General features: G+C 51.8%; 1 protein-coding gene across 5 annotated transcripts in view; it reads right to left on the bottom strand.

The window, feature by feature from the left end:
• BRPF1 (bromodomain and PHD finger containing 1) overlaps window positions 1–21,474 on the bottom strand; it is a 29,402-nt gene extending 7,928 nt beyond the window's left edge. For 2 of the 5 annotated variants that reach the window (XM_056857089.1, XM_056855727.1), the window contains exons 1-7: window positions 20,870–21,474; window positions 15,844–16,803; window positions 11,790–11,988; window positions 11,055–11,189; window positions 9,017–9,163; window positions 4,397–4,703; window positions 215–517 (exon numbers count right to left, since the gene is read on the bottom strand). In XM_056857089.1, the coding sequence (XP_056713067.1) occupies window positions 215–517; window positions 4,397–4,703; window positions 9,017–9,163; window positions 11,055–11,189; window positions 11,790–11,988; window positions 15,844–16,803; window positions 20,870–21,465 (2,647 nt within the window). In that variant the 5' untranslated portion in view covers window positions 21,466–21,474. The remainder of the gene's footprint in view (window positions 1–214; window positions 518–4,396; window positions 4,704–9,016; window positions 9,164–11,054; window positions 11,190–11,789; window positions 11,989–15,843; window positions 16,804–20,869) is intronic. The other 3 variants (XM_056855001.1, XM_056856344.1, XM_056857877.1) reach the window with 2 other exon arrangements.
• Window positions 21,475–21,809: the final 335 nt, after the last annotated feature.

The raw sequence follows: 21,809 nt of genomic DNA, 5'->3' as shown, positions 1-21,809 counted from the left end.
CCAGGATCAGAGGAGCATGCCCATTACATTAGGTGCTGTGGAACGCAGGTGGGACAATGCTGCTGCAGTCGTCTTGTTTGTGGGCTTCCTAGAGGCACCTGGTTGGCCACTGTGTGAACAGACTGCTGGACTTGATGGGCCTTGGTCTGTTCTTATATTCTTAGGGCAACCCACGCAGTCAATGCCCACCCACTAGCCTCCAAAGCCCCCTTACCTTTGCCCGTTTCCTGGCTGCTGCTCTCCGCCGCACTGTCAGTCTGAGTGTCCTTCTCGCACGGATTACGGCTCGGCAGGATGATGCGAGTCAAGGGGCCGTGCCCGTCTCTCCCCGTCTCCCGCTGATGCGCCAGCTTGCGCCGCAACGCCGTGATCTCCTTCTTGATCATCTTGGCCCGCCGACAGCGGCCTACGCTCTGCTTCCCGGCGCTCACCTCAGACAGACGCTCCAGGAGGAGGTTCAGCTGGTCTTCCAGGGGCAAGTGCTTCTGGTTCTCGGACAACAGCAGCCGCTCCTCATCTGAGTCAAGGAACACATAGCCTGTCAAGGCGGGGGGAGGGTTCACCAACAGGGCCATGTCTGGCCAATTAAGGTGAGCAAGAAGCAAGGAAACAAGGGCCAGTTCACAAGCACCCTGCCTTGGTTTGCTGTATACGCTGACAGATGTATTGTGAAGACCCACATTAGGGTGGTCTCCAATTCATGAGGTATGTATTTTTAATCTTTTTGTAGGGTAATATTATTCATGTGAATCTTTATAGGGTAATGGTGTTCTGGGGAAGTGTTAGTATTGTTATAAACATCATGCTTTCTTTATACTATTATTCTTTCCAGCGATTATAATTGTTTATTGGGCTGATGTATTTCTTATATGAAACACGGTGTGATTCCGGAAATACCGTTCCCGTTTTCATAAGATTTTTTGGATCATGCATTTATTGGCTCCCTGACGAGTGGATGACCATGTGGGACCGTCCAGATAAACCTTTGCTGTTTTTACAAAGACTGGAATGTTGCTTTTTGTTGCCTAATCATCGCATGGACACTATTTACCTGCAGATTATCTTTGGTTGTAATATTTATGTACATGTATGATATTACACTTTAATATGTTACTAAGAAATACATAGTATATTGTTTATGAATAAGCTGGTTTGTGGTCATTCATGCTTTATTTTGAGTAGATTTACTATGGTTGCATAAGTGGTGAATTTTGTTGTTTGGTTTGGCTTACACATCATTTCGGTCCCTAAAAAGGGCCATGAGCGTTGCTCAGAAATCACCCAAAGTGAGAACTAGCGAGCAGGAGAATATAGAACAGGGTGACTGTCTTCTGCCATTCTGCTGTGTTCTCGGTAGATTTCTATGATCCCCGCTGCACTTATTCTAGCTGTCAGTTGCAAAGATAATTTTGCAAAGCTGGCCTCCGTTCAGCCCTGAAGAGATCAGTAGGCTTTGAGGCACGCCTGGCGCCCTCGTTTGCTTCCTTTTAGGCACCAGGCCAAAATGTTCCCGTTCACCCAGCCTTTTGATTAAGGGGTTGGTTTTTTAAAACCCTATTTTATCCTGGAAACTGTTGTTTCGAGCTGTCTGCGGTCCGTTTTTATTATCTAAGGGCATCGTTCATTGAAGAATTTTCTTTAATGGCTGGAGGGCCTTACATGAAAATTTTGAATAAGGTATTAAATCGTTATATCAGAGGAGAGAGAGAGAGAGAGAGAGAGAGACAAAGACAGAGAGAGAGAGAGACACAGAGAGAGACAGAGAGAGACAGACAGACACAGAGAGAGACAGAGAGAGACAGAGAGAGAGAGACAGACAGACAGACAGACAGAGATGGATTTGGAAATGAATATGTAAAGGCTCAACCATCTTAGAGGGAAGCACACACATCTTTTTCCTTTGTCTTTACTATAATTTGATGGTAATCTTTTATATTGGATCTGAGGCTTCTGCATAGTTCTTTGTTTCCTTTGTTGTGTAGCTGATTTTGTTATGTGAATATATTTAATAAGCTTTTTAAATGATCTACGTTTTTGTGCAGGGCTGGGGCTTATCTAATGCTAGATTTTAATTAAAAATAATAAAAACCAAATATTAAAAGATATTATCTTGTAAGCTGCCTTGGGCAGGTTCTAGGACAAGGCGGCATAAAAAATGGTTACAATAAATAAATAACAGAGGGGGATTTCTACTTGCACAAGCAGGACAAGAGAAACTCGTAATGGGCTAGTCCAATGGTGGCAGATTGGTGGTCCCTGGAGTGGATCCCCCTCCCACCAGGCAGGAAATTTCAGTTGGCACCTGGTAGTCCGTACTTTAGATGACAGTACAGTAAAAAGTTCGCCAGTGATTTCTTTCATAAGGCAAAAATAAAACGTTCTCAAGCTGTCGAGAAAAAGAGACGCGCCCGTACTTCCCCCATTGGGAAGTGTCTGTTTTGGATTTTGTCTGTCGCATACACCCCACGTGTGAACGTACAGAGCTTTGAGCAGTCTTACACCAGAACTTCCTGGTGGCGTCCGTCTGGCCCCTGCTGGAAACAGGACACTGGAACGGAGGGCCAACAGAGGTTACCTCCAGTGCTCCACTACTGCAAAGCTTTAATTGCTAGGTGGCTCTAACTTCAGTGAGTGATCAGATTCCAGAATAAAGGTGGTGGTGGGGGGGAGTTTGGGCAGCAGAACGTACTTCCAGCTTCTGGACAGCACTGGTCTTTGGAAACTGCAGAAATTGGCCATTACCGGAGAGCCAGCGAGGTGTAGTGGTTAAGAGCGGTGGTTTGGAGCAGTGGACTCTAATCTGGAGAACCGGGTTTGATTCCCCACTCCTACACATGAAGCCAGCTGGGTGACCTTGGGGTAGTCACAGCTCTCTTAGAGCTCTCTCAGCCCCACCTACCTCACAGGATGTCTGTTGTGGGGAGGGGAAGGGAAGGATTAGTAGAACTCTTCTTCTACTAATCATTTTGTGTGAGTGTGGGATACTTTCCTGCAAGGCTGGCCCCTGTCCACTTCCCTCTACCATCTCCTTCAACGCATAATTATGAGCCAGCACAGTGTAGTGGTTAAAGTGCTGGACTAGGATCTGGGAGTTCCAGGTTCCAATCTCCACTCTGCCAGGGAAGGCTTGCTGGGTGACCTTGGGCCACTCACACTCTCGTGGCCTAACCTCCATCACAGGGTTGTAGTGAGGATAAAAAGGAAGAGAGGAGGATGATGTCAGCCACTTTGGGTCCTCATTGGGGAGAAAGGTGGGTATTAAAAAAGGTAAAGGTAGTCCCCCTGTGCAAGCACCGGGTCATTCCTGAGCCATGGGATGACATCACATCCCGACGTTTCCTAGGCAGACTGTGTTTACGGGGTGGTTTGCCAGTGCCTTCCCCAGTCATCTTCCCTTTACCCCCAGCAAACTGGGTACTCATTTTACCGACCTCGGAAGGATGGAAGGCTGAGTCAACCTTGAGCCGGCTACCTGAAACCGACTTCCGTCGGGATCGAACTTAGGCCGTGAGCAGAGCTTGGACTGCAGTACTGCAGCTTTCCACTCTGCGCCATGGGGCATAAAGAAAATAAATAAAATAAGAATTTATAATTGTAACATAAAAAACAACAACTCTGTTTTGAAGGCAGATTGAGGACACACTGCCTCTCTTTAAAGCCACGGGGTATAAAGAAAGTAAATAAAACAAGAATTTATAATTGTAACATGAAAAACAACAACTCTGTTTTGAAGGCAGATTGAGGACATGCTGCCACTCTTTAAAACCAGAACACCACAAACCAGGGCAGGCAAAGATGCTTGTGGTGGTGGAGGAGGAGGAGAATGAGGAGGAGGTAGAAGAGGAAGAAGAAGAGTTGGTTTTTATATGCCAATTTTCTCTACCTTTTAAGGAGAATCAAACTGGCTTACAATCTCCTTCCCTTCCTCTCCTCACAACAGACACCTTGTGAGGTAGGTGGGGCTGAGAGAGCTCTAAGAGAACTGTGACTAGCCCAGGGTCACCCAGCTGGCTTCATGAGCAGGAGTGGGGAAATCAAACCCGGTTCTCTGGATTAGAGCCTGCCGTTCTTAACCACCACACCACGCTGCCTGTCTCTAAGAGCACATCCTGGTGGGATGGGCCGAGGCCCGGCATTGCCAGAGGTTGCACCAGCACCGCCAGAATCCCTTTGGGACCCACAATATTACAGAGCAAGACCTGCAATTTCATAGGGGTTGATTGCAGGCAGAAAAATCAGCCGCTTCCTTATTCCCAAGAGGCCCCAGTCTAGCTCGACGTGGCCTCTGAGTCCTCTTCTGCCCTGGCAACCCGGAGAAGCTGCCACTCCTGGCCCTCCCACCTCTCCCTGGGAACGCCTGCAGTTGCAGGAGACCGTTAAAGCAAGCGCCGCTCACCGTTCTCAGTGCCCCGTGGAGGCGCCTCCTCCCCGGGCATGGGGAAGTGCATGCCAGTTTCGAAGTCGATGCCCATCTTCTCAGCTTGCCGGCGGGCCTGGCGCAGCACAGCCCCGCCTTGCTCCCGCAACCGGACGGCTGCCCGGTAGAAGATGGTGTCTTTGGCGTTGTACTTCAAGCAGTTGGTGACAATCAGGTTGAAGTCCTCCTCGAACTCGTCGAGGTTCAGGTAGCGGTAGCCCTCCAGCTTCTGTTTCATGGTGTAGAAGTCCATCGGCTTCTTGATGTGGTCCAGGTAGTCGGGGACCTGCGGGGGACAGAGAGCAGCACGGCTAAGAGACTCGGAGCCCGCCTCCCGGGGAAATACCTGCTCCGAGAAATGAAAAGTTAAAAGCAGTCCAGACACAGGCACTTAAAACTCTTGCCCGAGCCGCTGCAATCTCCCCACTTGCGAGGGGCACTGCCAGTCCGCGTGGGCGCACGACACAGCGATGAACAGACTTCCCAGCACCGCTACAATCCTGCGGTTTGTGAAGAGTGTCCAAAAAACTTTATAGAAGCAGATTTGTTTGGTTTCGGTGGGAGCTGCGGAGGAGGCAGCTCGAGCAAGGTGTCTAACAAACCTGCAACCTAACTTGCAAACTGGGTTATGCCGTTCCCTTCGCCCGCTGTAGGTGCTGCTCGTCTTCTAAGGCCCCCTTGCAATTACCAGCCCACCCCCATCTCTCAGGCTCTTTGCTCTACCTGGGGACCCAGCAACTCATCCCAGGACCAGTTTCCTTTCTCAGCAGGCCTCGCTCTTAGCCCCCAACCCTTCTGGGCACTTTTGAAGGCCCTCCAAATACCAAAACATCCCAGTCTTCGGACAAACTTAGGCTTTAAGTGGGGAGTACACGTGTTCATGGAGGGGAGTAGACATGTTCATGCATGGCTACTAGTAAAAATGAATACTAGTCATGATGCATACCTATTCTCTCCAGTCTCAGAGGAGCACACCTATTATATTAGGTGCTGTGGAACATAGGCAGGATGCTACTGCAGTCGTCTTGCTTGTGGACTTCCTAGAGGCCCCTGGTTGGCTGCTGAGTGAACAGACTGCTGGACTTGATGGGCCTTGGTCTGATCCAGCAGGGCCTTTCTTATGTTCTTATGGTAACGGTGCTAGGGCTATCCATGGTTACTAGTCATGATGCATGCTTGTTCTCTCCAGGATCAGAGGAGCAGGCCTATTATCTTAGGTGCTGGGAAATACAGGCAGGATGGTGCTGCTGCAGTCGTCTTGCTTGTGGGCTTCCTAGAGGCACCTGGTTGGCCACTGAGTGAACAGACTGCTGGACTTGATGGGTCTTGGTCTGAGCCAGCATGGCTTTTCTTACGTTCTAAACTCCATCCTCCTCCTAACAGACTTGATCTTACTGCTTAGCCCATGTGACTAAAGACACGACCTTCTAGGACAGGGATGGGGAACCTCAAGCCCGGGGGCCGTATGCGGCCCCCAGGGACATTTTTTGTGGCCCTCGGGAGCTCCGGGGCCCTGCTGCGGAGGCGGGCCCAGGGCGGCCCTCCCCAAGGGTGTTCCTGGGGCCACAGTTTACAGCGGCGCTGCGGCGCCCTTTGGACCTCCTCTTGCTGACTGTCAGCTGTTGAGCAGCGAGAGGGAGGGGGGGGAAGAGGCTGGCAGCTCCCGGCGGCAGAGCATGCATGCGGGAGCTGATCAGGCTTCGGGGGGGGGGGGGGCTTTTGTGGACTCTGGGGGGGAGGGCATGGAGACTGGGATCCGGTCGTGTGGGCTCTGTGCGCCGCCGTGTGTGTGTGGGGGGAGGCGGGGAGGCTGGGGCCCGGTCACGCAGGGCCAGCGTGCGAGGGTGTGTGTGTGTGTGTGAGGGGGGAAGGCTTTTCTCTCTTTTCTTCCTCTTTTTCTGTCACTCTTTCTCCTTTCTCTCCCTCTTTCTCCCTCTTTTTCTCTTTCTTTGTCTCCCTCCGTCCTTTTCTTTCTTTCCCTTCATCCTTTTCTTTCTTTCTCCCTCTCTCTCCATTTCTTTCTCCCTTTCTCTCTCTTTCTTCCTCCCTCCCTTTTCTTCTTTCTCTGTTTTCCTTCCTCCCTTCCTCCCTTGCCGATCGACTGTGGGCTGCGCCCCCCCTGGCACCTCGTTTGCTCGGGTCCACTGCTGGCTGCCCTCCCGCCTGGGAGGGGGTAACGGGGGCACCCTGCAGGTCTTGTGTGGCGTCCCCTGGGGTTGCCAACCTCCAGGTGGTGGCTGGAGACCTGGCAACCCTAGCCTCTCCCCCCCACCGGGAGATCTACACCTGGTATGGCCCCTGAATGATGTCATAAATGTGCAAATGGCCCTTGGCAGGAAAAAGGTTCCCCACCCCTGTTCTAGGATATGGAGGATAAAAAAAAGGTCCCTCCTTCTTCCCACATCTCTATCACAGGTATTTATTGGGAAATGTATGTGCTCCCTCCCCCGAGACCTGCTCGGGGCAGATTACAAACTTTCTCAGCTACTTATTAGTTCCTCCATTCAAACAGTCTGTAACCCCTTCATACCTATGATGGCTCCTAGGTGGAAAACCAGGACTGATTAATCAGGTTAACTTTCTGCATTCCTGCAAGAGCCCTGCAGTTAGAAATGCAGACAAAATCTGTTTGAATACAAACAGCTAAACTGACTTCGGACACAACTGTACCAGAGGTAGCATGTAAGGACTGCTCATTACCATTATCTATACATTTTGACTTGGACCCTTGATTATGATAGCTGGGCAGGAAGGCACGTTGCTATTGGCTAAAATTAAATGAGGTTTATGTTATCAGTATGCTCAGACAAGCAGGCCTTTTATGCATGGCTGCTTCACTCGCTGTCACCCCTCCGACGATTTCGGGTCTTTGTGTTGATTATGCATGCTGTTTCCGACCATCAGAGGTCGCCTCGCTCTCCCCCTGCCTTTCGACTGCGTTTTCAAATTCGAGATAACACAGGTCTCTGAAAATGTGGGCAAAATGTGGGGAAACACAGGGGGAGATTGGGTCGACCTCTGACGGTCGGCAACGGCATGCATAATCAAAGACCCAAAGTCGTCGGAGGGGTGACGGCGAGTGAAACAGCCACGCATAAAAGACCGCAAATTCTAGGAAAAGCTGCTCTTAAAGGGGGCTAAGGTGCAGCCTACCAACATTACCCCCGAAACGTCATCCTTTAACCTTAGATGTATGGATCTGAAATTAGATGAGGTTCCCCGGGACAATGCGGACATACTGCTCCATAACACCCTTTAGGGGCATGCTTTTCCCAGAACAGTTAATTGACAGAAACCACTGGATACAAGACCACATGTGCCAGGTGCCATCATTAATGGATTGTGGCGAGGGCGCCTTGCCCATGCTCTCTTTCATCCAGTGCATTTTGGGAACGCACGCATGCAGGCTGATGGGGAAAAAAGTTCCCAGGAGCAAGACCAGAAACGCAAAACTAAGCATATGAAGCTACCTTCCACCAAGTCCCTCTAGCTTGGTGTTGTCTACTCTGACTGGCAGCAGTCGTCTGCGCTCTTAGCCAGAGAAAGGTCTTTGCCGACACCTGCTGCCAAAGATCCCCCTTTTAACTGGAGATGTCAGGAACTGAACCTGAGACCTTGCGCATGCGAAGCATGTGCTCTAGCTGCTGAGCCACAACCCCAATCAAAGACGGCTCAGGCTCTCAAAACGATTTACAGTGCAATCCTAAACAGAGTTATACCCTCAAGCTCATTGAAGTTAGCAAGCCGAGTTGGTCATAACGTGGCTTAGGATTGCACGGTTGGCCATGAAACGCTACCTGGAGGGTATTGTCACATTCCACTACAGGATATATGGATTTCTCTTCTATAAAAAAGTAATCTTTCTGTGTAGATCTGAAGAGGAATATGTGGCATGGCGACCAGCAGGAAGTGGAGGCAACATATGGACCTGCAACTACAGTCTATTTCATGCCTTTAACACATGAACACATGAAGCTGCCTTGTACTGAATCAGACCCCTGGTCCATCAAAGTCAGTATTGTCTACTCAGACCGGCAACGGCTCTCCAGGGTCTCAGGTGGAGGTCTATTCACATCACCTACTTGCCTGGTCCCTTTATCTGAAGATGCCAGGGATTGAACCTGGGACCCTTCTGCATGCCAAGCAGATGCTCTACCACTGAGCCGCAGCCCCTCCCCCTTCCGGGGTTAAGCCTGGACACTGGAAAGAGGCTCGGACGTGGCTCGGAAGACTTTTGTCCCAACCTTTCTTTCCCCGCACCACAACACAAACATTAGAAAATAAACAATCAAGGAATATTCCCTCCCACCTTCCCACCCCACACACAAACAAAGAAGAAGCAAGGGGACCTAAACTTTCCGCAGCCCAGTCCAGAATTTTCAAAACGCACCCCGACCCCAACTGCAGCAATATGGGCAGCTGGCGGAACGTTTGCCAGCCCTCTTGACCAAGCCGGGCCAGGGGGCGCCAAGCAAGGGGGGGTTGCCATGAGGCCCAAAAAGCCACTGAGGGATGCGTCGATCCAAGGGGGACAGAAACCAGCGCCAGGGCTGGGTGGGAAGAGAGCAAAGTAGAAATTGGGGGTGGAGGGGTTCTTACTTCGTAGAGTTCTGTTACCTCAGACAGCGGGACCGGCTGGCTGAAGATGTTGCCCGTGTCCTTCTCCTGGAGCTGCTCGAGGGTCCGGCGCAGGAGGATGAGGAAGGGGGTCAGCTGCATCTCGAGCGCCACTTGCTGGATTTTGATCTGGAACAGAGAGGGGAGGGTCTGCTCAGCGCCGGCGTCCCCGGGCCCGCCAGCTCCACCCAAGCCCGGACCCCTGAAGTAGCAGAGTGTTAAGAGAGCACGAGGGCCCTTGGGGAAGGGGGGGGAGGCGGAGGGAACCGACGGCCAAGGTAGCATCCCTCGAGGCATAGGGGCTCACGGGGGGGGGGGGGGCCTCTTCTAGCCGTTCTTCAATGGTGTTATTTTCCACTCCCGTCCCGTGGTTTGTGGCTAACAAGCTATTTGACCTGAGATGCCTGCCCCTTGAGACTGGTGCCCATGAGATCGAGGAGCTTTGAAGGTCTCACAGGATACCGGAGTTCAAACTCTCTATCCTCAGGGAACACTTCCTACAGCAATCTGCCAGATGGGGAACCCCTGCTGGCAACTGAAGATCCTGATGGCATATTCTAGGGCACGTTTGAACAAATTGCACGTTTCGATCACACGAACGCATGAAGCTGTCTTACACTGAATCAGTCCATCAAGGTCGGTATTGTCTACTCAGACTGGCAGTGGCTCTCCAGGGTCTCAGGCAGAAGAAGAAGAGTTGGTTTTTATATGCCAACTTTCTCCACAGCTTAAGGGAGAATCAAACTGGCTTGCAATCTCCTTCCCTTCCCCTCCCCACAACAGACACCTTGTGAGGTAGGTGGGACTGAGAGAGTTCGGAGAGAACTGTGACTAGCCCAAGGTCACCCAGCAGGCTTTATGTGTAGAAGTGGGGAAACCAACCCCGTTCACCAGATTCGCCTCCGCCGCTCATGTGGAGGAGTGGGGGAATCAAACCCGGTTCTCCAGATCTGAGTCCACCGCTCCAAGCCACCGCTCTTAACCATTACACCACGCTGGCTCTCTTTCACATTACCTACTACCTGGTCCTTTTAACTGGAGATGCCAGGGATTGAACCTGGGACCTTCTGCATACCAAGCAGATGCTCTTCCACTGAGCCATGGCCCCTCCCTCCCACTTTCTGTTTGCATCAGGACCAGTTAGCCTCTTGGCCTTGCTGGTCTCCTCGCAAGAAAGGGACATGGTGCCCCTCTAGAAGGTGCGAACCCTTCCCTGCCACTGTGCATCGTGACAGAATCCCAGGCATGGTCGACAAGCCATCTTTTTGAAAGCTTGCTGGCCATTCCTGATTTGTTGTGGACCCCCCCCCCATGTGCTCCTACTGAGCCCCAGGGACAGGGGAGGGGCCGTGGCTCAGTTGGTAGAGCATCTGCGTGGCATGCAGAAGGTCCCAGGATCAATCCCTGGCATCTCCAGTTAAAGGGACTAGGCAAGTAGGTGATGTGAAAGACCTCTGCCCTGAGACCCTAGAGAGCTGCTGCCGGTCTGAGCAGACAATATTGACTTTGCTGGACCAAGGGTCTGATTCAGTATAAGGCAGCTTCACATGTTCATGTGCCACTGTCTGGAAAACAGTGCTCGAGGAAATGCAGATGTTCATCCTGGACACTCCTTGTCCCCGTTTTGCTCAGGTCATACAAAAAACACGTCCTAGGCGCAGGCTCTTGCGGGGAGGACAACGGAGAGGAACTAGCTACCGCCAAGCGACAAGCAGAGAAGGCACCATCGCCAAAGATCCTCCCCCAGGAAAATCTTTGTTTCTCCCAAAGACCTCCTCCTCTCCTCTCTCACCTGCCAGCTCCTCCAGGAATGCTGCAATCCCCTCCCTCTCCTCCCCTTAAGTTGAGCCTCGTGCTTCGCTCTTACTACGTCTTGGCTACCCTGCCAAGGCCCAATCCCTTCCCCTGCTGCTCCGTTGCGAAAGCCTACTCGCAGATGCTCTGGGAAGGCCCCCGCCCATCTCCCCTCCCCAGGGAAGCCCGGGCCTCCTTCCCCGGCCCCCTTCCCCGGCGCAGTTACCGTCTCTCTCTTGAGCTTCTCCCGCTTGCGGATTAACTCCACCAGCAAGCGCGCTCGTTCCAGATCGTGGCGGAGGCGCTGCCAGGATTTCAGCTGCTCTTTCAGGGCCCAGTTCTTATCCTCTGTGTTGTCTCGCTGCGGGAACATCAGAGTCTATGAGAGGAAGGGGCACCCCCCCTTGGCCCTCACAGGTCTGCCGCGGCTCTAAACGGGAGGACTGGCTATAGCTCCTGCCGACGCGGCAGCCGTGAAACAGCAGGGAGGGGTGGCGGTGAGCGGCAGGGCAGAGGGTCAGGGAATACCCCAGCTGGGTCCGCCCGCTCCTTTTGGCAGGCACTCTCAAAGGCCTCGGGAGAGGGTTTTTTTTAACCCCAAGTATTTAATGGGAAGTGCCAAGATTGACCCCGGGACTTTTGAAAAGAGGATTTAAACCACGGCTAGAAGGGAGCCAGGGACCACCCCACCCTGCCTTGCCTTGTCGTGACAGCCAGGACATTTCCACCCCCACTTGAAATCCCCCCCCCCCATTATATGACCTGGGAAGTACAGAGCCACACCCTAGGGGGAAACCTCACAGCTAGCTTTCCCTAAAAAGCCCCATGCTCCTTCACACCGCAAGCAGATTGCCAGGAGAGAGGCCATGCTGTTAGTCACAGGCACCGGGGGGGTCCACTCTCCCAACCCCCCAACATTTTGACACCCGCCCTACGCCCCAGATCTCCAGAGAAGCCGCACCTGCTCCGTCTTGGACACGGGAGGGGGAGGGGCGGCCCTCCCTTGCTCGCAGTTCCTGTGCGACTGGAGGTGTGTCTGGAGCCGGCGCAGCAAGGGCACCCCATTGCGGGACTGCCGCTTCAGGGTCCAGTAGCTGTGCAGCCGCTGCATGAACTGGCTCTTCCTCTGGATGGTCAAGCGGTTGGTGATCTTGCTGAGCCTGCCGGGAAGAAGAAGAGTTGGCCTTTATATGCCGACTTTCTCTATCGCTTAAGGGAGAATCAAACCGGCTTACGATCGCCTTCCCTTCCCCTCCCCCCACAACAGACACCCTGTGAGGTAGGTGGGGCTGAGAGAGTGCGGAGAGAACTGTGACTAGCCCAAGGTCACCCAGCTGGTTTCATGTGGAGGAGTGGGAAATAGGACCCGGTTCACCAGATTAGCCTCCCCCGCTCATGTGGAGGAGCGGGGAATCAAACCCGGTTCTCCAGATCAGAGTCTTTAACCACTACACCACACTGGCTGGAAGAGGGGGAAGAGCTCAGCTGGGCCACATCTGGGGGGGGGGGGCTGAGGAAGGCCAAGGCCCAGGCGGGCAGGACACATCCCGACTGAACCACAGGGCTAAGGGAAAGAGGGACAGCCAAGCAGTGGCAGTGCGCGGCATACAGAGAAGTGACCTGGAGTGTGTGTGTGTGTGGTGGGGGGGAAGCCCCGAGTTCAAATACTACACTCAGCCAGGCTGGTCATGGGCTTGCCTTAAGTTAGTAGCTCAAAGCCTTATGGGAACAAGGAAAAAAAGCTTCACAGCACCTTTAATCAATAAAACTGTGTTAGAGTTGTTACTTCAGTACTGGCAAATGACTACTTCAGTACTGGCAAGCGAGTACTTCAGTACTGACCAGGTGTTACTTCAGTACTGGCGAGTACTTCAGTAGTGTGTGTGTTAAGTGCCATCAAGTCACTTCCGACTCATGGTGACCCTATGAATCAATGTCCTCCAAAACATCCTATGCTTATCAGCCTTGCTCAGATCTTGCAAACTGAGGGCTGTGTCTTCCTTCACTGAGTCAATCCATCTCTTGTTGGGTCTTCCTCGTTTCCTGCTGCCCTCAACTTTTCCTAGCATGACTGTCTGTTCTAGTGACTCTTGTCTTCTCATAATGTGACCAAAATACGATAGCCTCAGTTTAGTCATTTTAGCTTCTAGGGTCAGTTCAGGCTTGACTTGATCTGTTTTTTTGGTATCCGTAACACTCTCCTCCAGCACCACATTTCAAAGGAGCCTACTTTCTACCTGTCAAGGTGTTATTTCAGTACTGGCAAGCAAGTACTTCAGTACTGGCAAGGGTTACTTCAGTACTGGCAAGTGAGTACTTCAGTACTGGCAAGAGAGTACTGTACAGTTACTTCAGTACAGGCTTCCTGCCGAACTTGATCTTTTCCTGCTTCGGAACCGGACGTTCTTGCCTCACAAAGACAAGGCGGGAGGGGCAGAGAAGGGTACAGACCCACTGATGTGAAAGGGGACGAGTGTGGCCACTCAAGCCACCCCAAGCCTCCGTTCAACTGAAAGATGAGGCTCCCAGTTAACGCCCTGAAGGAGAAGCAAAACCCACTCCCCCAAGTTAGCCCCAGAGGGAACTGTCTTAGCTCCCTAAATACCCCATCCAGCGTCCCACCATCAGCCTCTGATGATACAGGGGAGGATATGGTGGTGTGACGATGACAAAAACCAAGAGCCCTGAGGGAGGGGGGATGCTTCCCCCTCTCTACCTGGTCCCCAACTAAAGCACTGTAAGACAACGATGCTGGGAAGACTGTAAGCTAGTGGGCGATTATTTTGGGTCTGATCTGGGTTCAAATCCCTCCTCTGCTACAAAGGAGCGTGTCCCTGACTTTCAGAGAAGAGGCTGAACCCTGGCCTGTCTGCTTCTCGCCTCCTTTGAACCCCACCCCCACCCCAGAGGACATCTCCCCATCATCAGCCAGGTCAGAGCAAAGGGGCGGTGGCACTCAAGAGACGATGGGAAGTGAATTCAGCGACAGGCCACCAAATTCACAACGAGCCACCAAAACCAGCTACAAAGCCTAGTTTGAAATCCCAGTTCAGCGTCAGCCGAAAAGCCCAGGTTTCAGACCTCACGACGAGCTGGGGGGTTTTTTGAACAAACCGTGTCCTGTCAAATGGTCTGAACGCAACCTGCGCAACGAAGCCTGCGGGGGGTCCAACATTCCGCCCGGCACATTTTGCCAGAGTGCAGAGTTACACAGACGAAAGAAGAGGCGAATGAAACAAGGAACCAAAGAGGCAACGAGAAAGGAGCCTTGTTTGGCTTTGCAGCGCGTTCACATGCATCTTGAATTTGGAAATGAGTCACGGGGTCCGCGTGGATCGGCGGCAGCACCCCAGGTGACTCGGTGTCGTTTATACTTTTTGTGTCACTTCTTCTGCTGTTTTAGAGGGAAGGTTTCTACATCTGCCTATGGAACAACGGTGTTGCCCCGTTCGGCCAATGCAGTCGAATCAATCACACATATAGTGCTTTGCTGTGACAACAAATACTATTTCTCCTCTGCTGTCTCGTTAGAACATAAGGAAGGCCCTGCTGGATCACACCAAGGCCCATCAAGTCCAGCAGTCTGTTCACACAGTGTCCAACAAGGTGCCACTAGGAAGCCCACAAAGAAGACGACTGCAGCAGCATCATCCTGCCTGTGTTCCACAGCACCCAAGATAATAGAGGCATGCTCCTCTGATCCTGGAGAGAATAGGGATGCATCATGACTACTATCCATTTTGACTAGTATCCATGAACACCCTTTCCTCCATGAACATGTCCACCCTTAAAGCCTTCCAAGGTGGCAGCCATCACCCCATCCTGGGGCAGGGAGTTCCACAATTTAACTATGCATTAAAACTATTGTTTTAAGCATCTGAAATTTTTTTGGGGTGTGTGTATACGGAGTTAGCCCTGCTTGACGATAAGGAGGCTGCTGTATCCCATGCAATGGCAGAATTCTGCTTTTTAGCTATTAAGAGGAGATACACACTTATAAGTAAGGAGGTGGATTAATGGCCTTAGATACACAGCACTAACCTATATTATAGCTGAGGTTCGCAGAATTTACTTATGATAGCCATACAGCTACCCTTAGCTTGGCTTTTAAGTTTCTGATTTTATACAGTTTTTTCCCTCTTTTTATAACTACTGACTGTAATTTGTATGTATGCTAGTCTATGACTGCGACAATAAAGAATGAACTTTGTGACACTTCTGCATCCAAAGACAGTTGCCACACGTCTTATAACTCACAAAGCAAAATGCTGCGTAGCCTGAAAAACTGATATCGGATTTTGGAGAGGGGCCGTGGCTCAGTGGAAGAGCATCTGCTTGGCATGCAGAAGGTCTCAGGTTCAATCCCCGGCATCTCCAGTTAAAGGGACGAGGCAAGTAGGTGATGTGAAAGACCTTTCTCTGCCTGAGACCTTGGAGAGCCGCTGCCGGTCTGCGTAGACAATACTGACTTTGATGGACCAAGGGTCTGATTCGGTATAAGACAGCCTTCATGCGTAATGCCGCGGGATATAAAAGACTCGATCTTTTGTCTCCGGATGTAGTTCTCTGATAGAGACAAAGAGGCGGGCAGGCTGGGCCTGTGTGTGTGGGGGGGATCAGAATTCCCAGGTTTAGGTCACCTGAGCCCGAGACCTGCATATGAACTGTTGTTGGCTGCAACCCCGTGAGACAAAACCTCTGGGATCCACCTGCAATAAATAAAATGCACGCTCCCGGAATAACCTCTCCAGGAGGAGGGGGAGGCTGTTTGTCTCGTGTTGACTGCAGCCAAAACACGTTCCAGTACACAGCTGATGGGAGCAGGTGACCTACACCTGGGAATTCTGGTTTGGGGCGCCAAACGCACAGCCCCACAGACCCAGCCGGCTCTCGCAGGGTGTTCCTCACTGTTGCAGACTCGACAAGCCATTTCCACAACAACAGTTCTGCCATTCCCCTAGTTCTGCACCCTAAGACACAAAATGTTAACAGCGAGGGATGGAGAGGGCCCCTACCGGTGGGGAGGGATGCAGGGTACCGACACCACAGGAGCGGCTGCTCTCTTCTCCGCCAGGATCTTCCTCGCCTTCTTCATTTTGATCCGGGACTTGGCCTTGGCCTTCTTCACCTTCTCGGAGCTCCAGCCCTTCCCATCTTCCTCCTCCTCCTCCTCTTCCTCCTCCCCTTCGCTGTGCGAGAGGGCAGGCAGGCGCCGCATGGAGCCCGGCGGCGTGTGGATGTCGCAGTAGGCGGTCTTGCGGACACTGAAGGAGGTGCCGTTGGCCCCCGTCTCCCGGACGGGCTCCATCTTCATGTACAGCCCGGCCTGCTGGGCGCAGGTGACGTGGAAGGCCGTGTAGCAGTTCGCCTTGTGGCACTGGATGCAGGCCCCGGAGCCCCGCTGCTTGCAGATGTAGCAGGTGAGCTTCCAGCGGGCCGGGGGGATGTGCTCGATGCTGTCGATGGGCTCCAGGAAGACCGTGTTGGCGAAGCACACCTCCGGGATCCAGAGGGCGCACACCACGTGGGCCCAGCGCCCGTCGTCCGTCTGTTTAAAAGCGCCCCCTTTGTTCGGGCACAGGGCGCAGTCCACGGCCCTGGAAGGGGACTGCAGGCAGCGGCGGCACAGCCACTGGCCCTCAGGGATGTAGGGGACGCCGTAGCACTCCTGGTGCACGGCCAGGTTGCACATGTCGCAGAAGAGGATGACGTTGCTGTTCTGGCACTCCCCATCGTTGCAGATGCAGCAGACGGCGTCCTCGTCCACCAGCACGTTGGGGTCACCCTTGTTGTGGCTCTCGAAGTAGGACTCCTTCTCCAGCCGGTCCATCAGGTACTCGAAGACCTCCTGGGGGATGTGGGCCACGCCTTCCGTCTTCCGGCGCTCGTTCATGATGTCCAGCCAGATGTAATCTTCCTCATCCATGTCGTACTCCACCTCCTCGTCCAGCTCCTCAGCTGACTTCTCGATGTACCTGAGAAGTGGGGAGGGGGACAGCAGAGACTCAGTGGCAGGTCTGGTTTGGAGGGCGACCAAGGAGGTCTTAAGAAGAAGATATTATTCAGTGGACCAACAAACTCTTAGACTTTGCCTTGATGGCCAAACTAATGGAATTGGTCAACAAGAAACCAATGGAAGAATTTGAGTTGAAATGGCAGCCTTCTTATGATTATTATTCAAACAACATATAAACAATCTAAAAAACTAGAAAGTAATTTAGCAGAGAATTTGTAGTGATATAGAAAGAGTAGCTACGTTTTGCTAGATATTTGATAGAGCTTTAAGACATTCTAGGGTCAAAGATTAAGGACAGAACTTCTAATAGTACTTTTATTTTTTTCCCTTTTAAGCATAAACTTTGTTAAGGCTCGGAGGATAAAGTATGTTTTGTTTTACTTTCCCCCCTTCCCTCCCTTCCTTCCTTCTGTATCCTCAATTTATAAAATAATAATTAAAAAAAAAAAAGCAAAGGAGGGGGGAGCAGAGATTGGAGAGCCCACAGGGATACTGCGCAGTGTGGCATTTCGCCCTCCTGCCCCAAGTTACTAAGCCTTTGTGCGGATTAGAAACATTGTGCCGTGGATGGCCCTTGTGGTCTCTTCCAACCTTGTGTGATTTTGTGATTTTTGTATTGTGGGATCCTGCATGGCAGGGGGTTGCTGGATGGCCCTTGTGGTCTCTTCCAACCTTGTGTGATTTTGTAATTTTTGTGGGCGCTTTAAAACTTAACGCTTGGCAGCTGTAGCCAGACACAGCTGATCACAGGAGCCTCTGCCCACACCGTGAGAGTTAGCACTCCTCCCCCATATTTCTGTGTGACTGAAAGTGGCCAAACACGACTCATGAAACTCCCTTCTACTGTACCACACCATCGGTTCATCAAGGTCAGTATTGTCTACTCTGACCGGCAGCAGCTCTCTAGGGTCTCAGGCAGAGGTCTTTCTCGTCACCTACTGCCGGGGGTTACACTTGGGACTTCTCTGCATGCAAAGCAAATGCTTTAACGCTTGAGAGTGCCCGCCAACTTTCCACTAGACTGAATAAGAGTATGATTGCCGCCAGTCGCGCCATCAGCCTTCTTGCCAGACTCATTCATTACTCTCCACATGGTGAACGCTCACCATTTATTATTTTTTTGCCATCACGTCACATCTGAATTATGACAACCCTGTAAAGTTTTCGGGGCAAGAGACGTTCAGAGGTTTGCCATCGCCTGCCTCCGAGTCACAACCCTTGTATTCCTTGGAGGTCCTCCCATCCAAATACCTGCCAGGGTCAACCCTACTTAGCTTCTGAGAGCTGACAAGATCGGTCTAGCCTGGACTATCCAGGTCAAGGCTTGTCACAATCAGATGGAAGTTTTCAAAATTAATAAAATACACTTCCCTAGTTGCCAACAATGTTTTTCCCATCACCGTCTGAAATCCACAGGCAACAATGCTTTCTGCTATGGACCCTGAAGTGCTGGGTTAACTGGAGCCGGTATAGCACAGTGGTTAGAGCGCCAGATGCCAACCAGGGGGGACCCAAGTTCAAACCCCCAATCTGCCATGAAGTTCAACAGGTGACCTTGGGCCATTCATTCTCTCAGCCTAGCAGACCTCACAAGTTGATGCGTGGATAAAATGATGGAGGAGACAACACGTATACTCACACTAAGCTTTTTGGAACAGAGTTATCAGAGATTTGGACAGGGGCGTTCCCGCAAGTTCCCTACCTACAGTGCTCTTTTGAGAACCACCGCTCTTAACCACTACACCACGCTGGCTCTCAATTGATATAGACTCTGGGCGAAAACACATGGTCGCTTTAGCCTCCTTTATTCCCTTTTTCAGCCAGGATTCAGCCAGGATCGAACGCATGTTCAGCAAAACACATGCATTCGATCCTGGCTGAATCCTGGCTGAAAAAGGGAATAAAGGAGGCTAAAGCAACCCTGTGTTTTCGCCCTACATTGGTCTCCACACTGGAACTTAGTGCAGCGAGGGCCAGATCAGACAGGAGACTGGGACAGCCATCACTGGATCTCCCCGGCACTTTTAAAATGGTAATAGAAACCATGTGAAGATGCAGTTCAGACTGGAGCCTTAGAGGGAGGGAAGGGTGAGGTTAACTGTTCCTCACAACGGCCAAGACATCGCCTCCTGCCTCCCACAATTATTAGTCCTCAAAAGGAAAAAAAAGGCATGCAGCAGACAAATGCCCACCTTTCCCCCCTTCTAGGGATGGCCCAGGCTAGCCCAATCTTGTCAGATCTCAGAAGTTAAGCAGGGTCGGCCTTGGTTAGTATTTAGATGGGAGACCACCACGGAAGTCCAGGGTCGCTATGCAGAGGTAGGTGGGGCAAACCACCTCTGAAAGTCTCTTGCCTTGAAAATGTTGTTGGGTCACCGTAAGTCGGCTGCAACTTGACAGCCCTTTCCATCAGGGCCAATAGAAGAAGAGTTGGTTTTTATATGCTGACTTTCTCTACCATTTAAGGAAGAGTCAAACCAGCTTGGTGAGAGCCAGCGTGGTGTAGTGGTTAAGAGAGGTGGTTTGGAGTGGTGGAGTCTGATCTGGAGAATCGGGTTTGATTCCCCACTCCTCCACATGAGCAGTGGAGGCTAATCTGGTGAACTGGATTTGTTTCCCCACTCCTACACATGAAGCCAGCTGGGTGACCTTGGGCAAGTTACTGTTCTACTAAGAGCTCTCTCAGCCCCACCTACCTCACAGGGTGTCTATTGTGGGGAGGGGAAGGGAAGGCGATTGTAAGCCGGTTTGAGTCTCCCTTAAGTGGTAGAGAAAGTCGGCATATAAAAACCAACTCTTCTTTTTCTTCTTCTTATAATCGCCTTCCCTTCCCCTCCCCACAGCAAACACCCTGTGAGGTAGGTGGGACTGAGAGAGTGTGACTAGCCCAAGGTCACCCAGCTGGCTTCACGTGTAGGAATGGGGAAACAAATCCAGTTCACCAGATTAGCCTCCACTGCTCATGGGGAGGAGTGAGGAATCAAACCCGGTTCTCCAGATGAGAGTCCACCGCTCCAAACCACCGCTCTTAACCACTACACCACACTGGATTTCGTGGTGTAGTGGTTAAGAGCCTATCCTACGTCGAAGAGTTGTTGTGAGGATAAAATAAGATAAGTGAAGAGTCATGAAAGCTACCCACAGGTCCTTGGAAAATAGAAAGGTAGATAATAACAGTATGAAGAAGGCAGTTCCGATACAGAAAATTTCACGGGGTGGGGGGTAAAGTCTTTACCCTCCCTTTCCCCCTCCCTGAAAGGCCCTGATATGACTCAGGGCTGCATGCATCTGAAACGTACACGTTAAAAGACACTGGGAGATTGTCCAGTTTGTTCCTGAGCAGGCACCCCATAAGACGGCAGAAGAGAGACTTATAGCAACCTTCACCAATCTCAAGGACATGATTGCTCTGTTTAAGTATTTGAAGGGCTGTCACTTAGAACACATGAAGCCGCCTTCTACTGAATCAGACCCTTGGTCCATCAAAGGCAGTATTGTCTACTCAGACTGGCAGCGGCTCTCCAGGGTCTCAGGCAGAGGCCTTTCACATCACCTCCTTGCCTAGTCCCTTTAACTGGTGATGCTGGGGATTGAACCTGGGACTATCTGTGTGCCAAGCAGATGCTCTACAAACAGAGTTACAGCCTCAAGAGGGCAGGGAGCAGTCCCTGTTGACAGCAGAGGATAGGACTCGTAATAATGGGTTTAAATTGCGGGTGGAAAGGCACCGGCTGGATATTAGGAAACTTTTTTTACAGTAAGAGTTGTTTGACAGTGGAATCAGCTACCTAGGGAGGTTGTGAGTTCCTCCTCACTGGCAGTCTTTAAGCGGAGGCTGGACAAACACTCATCAGGGATGCTCTTAGCTGATCCTGCATTAAGCAGGGAGTTGGGCTAGATGGCCTGTATGGCCCCTTCCAACTCCATGATTATGAGTCCTTCCCCGATACAAATCAGGTCAAGATGACTTGAGAAGGCCCTTCCCAGCTAGGGTTCTCCGAGGCATCCCAACCCAGAGGTTGTACCTGTAGTAAGAACTGGGCCGAGGGGGCGCGTCGGGTGTGTCCTGGTCCAGCTCGCGGTACACAGCCTCTGGCAGTTTGGGGGTGTTGCCAGCCGAGGCACTGTGGTGGTGGTGATTGGAGTCCTTGCGTTTCTCCTTGTTCTTGTGCTTGCCGGCTTTGGGGGCCACGGAGGGGGTTTCTGTGTTCTCTTTATTGCTGTTGTTCTCGGGGGCCTCCTCAGGGGCCTCATCATCTTCCGACACCACGTCCAGGTTGTCGAAGATGCTGATGCGGTGCACGCGGCCGTGCAGGTCCACCTCCACCATCCGCTGCGCTTGCGCGTAGGTCATGACCTCGCGGCCCGGAGACTGGGAGGTCTCCGAGGGGCTGGGTGACTGCTTGTTGGCGGTGCGGCCCTGCCTGCCTTTCTTCTTGTGCTTGCGCAGAGGGGTGCTCTGCGGGGGTGGCGGGTTGTCATGGTCGTAGTGGTACAGGTGGTACTCAATGCCGCTGTAGCTCTTGTAGATCTTGCGGCAGGTGCCCACAGGGCATTCATACGGCGGCTTGGTCGCCCGCAAGTTGTGGCAGAACGTCTTCACATCAAAGTCCACCCCCATGGTCTCGATCAGCTCTGTAAGGTAGAAGAAGAACAAGGAGAGTTGGTTTTTATATGCCAACTTTCTCTGCCACTTAACACATGAACACATGAAGCTGCCTTATACTGAATCAGACCCTCGGTCCAGCAAAGTCAGTATGGTCTACTCAGACCGGCAGTGGCTCTCCAGGCAGAGGTCTTTCACATCACCTACCTGCCTAGTCCCTTTAACTGGAGATGCCGGGGATTCAACCTGGGACCTTCTGCATGCCAAGCAAATGCTCTGCCACTGAGCCACAGCCCCTCCTCAAGGAAGAATGGAACCGGCTTAAAATCACCTTACCTCCCCCTCCCCACAACAGACAT

This window comes from Euleptes europaea, chromosome 1 (genome assembly GCF_029931775.1).
Source record: "Euleptes europaea isolate rEulEur1 chromosome 1, rEulEur1.hap1, whole genome shotgun sequence".
In the NCBI taxonomy this organism is placed as follows: Eukaryota; Metazoa; Chordata; class Lepidosauria; order Squamata; family Sphaerodactylidae; genus Euleptes; species Euleptes europaea.
The sequence above is the reverse complement of the archived record's forward strand: the minus strand, read 5'-3'. Positions and strand labels throughout refer to the sequence as shown.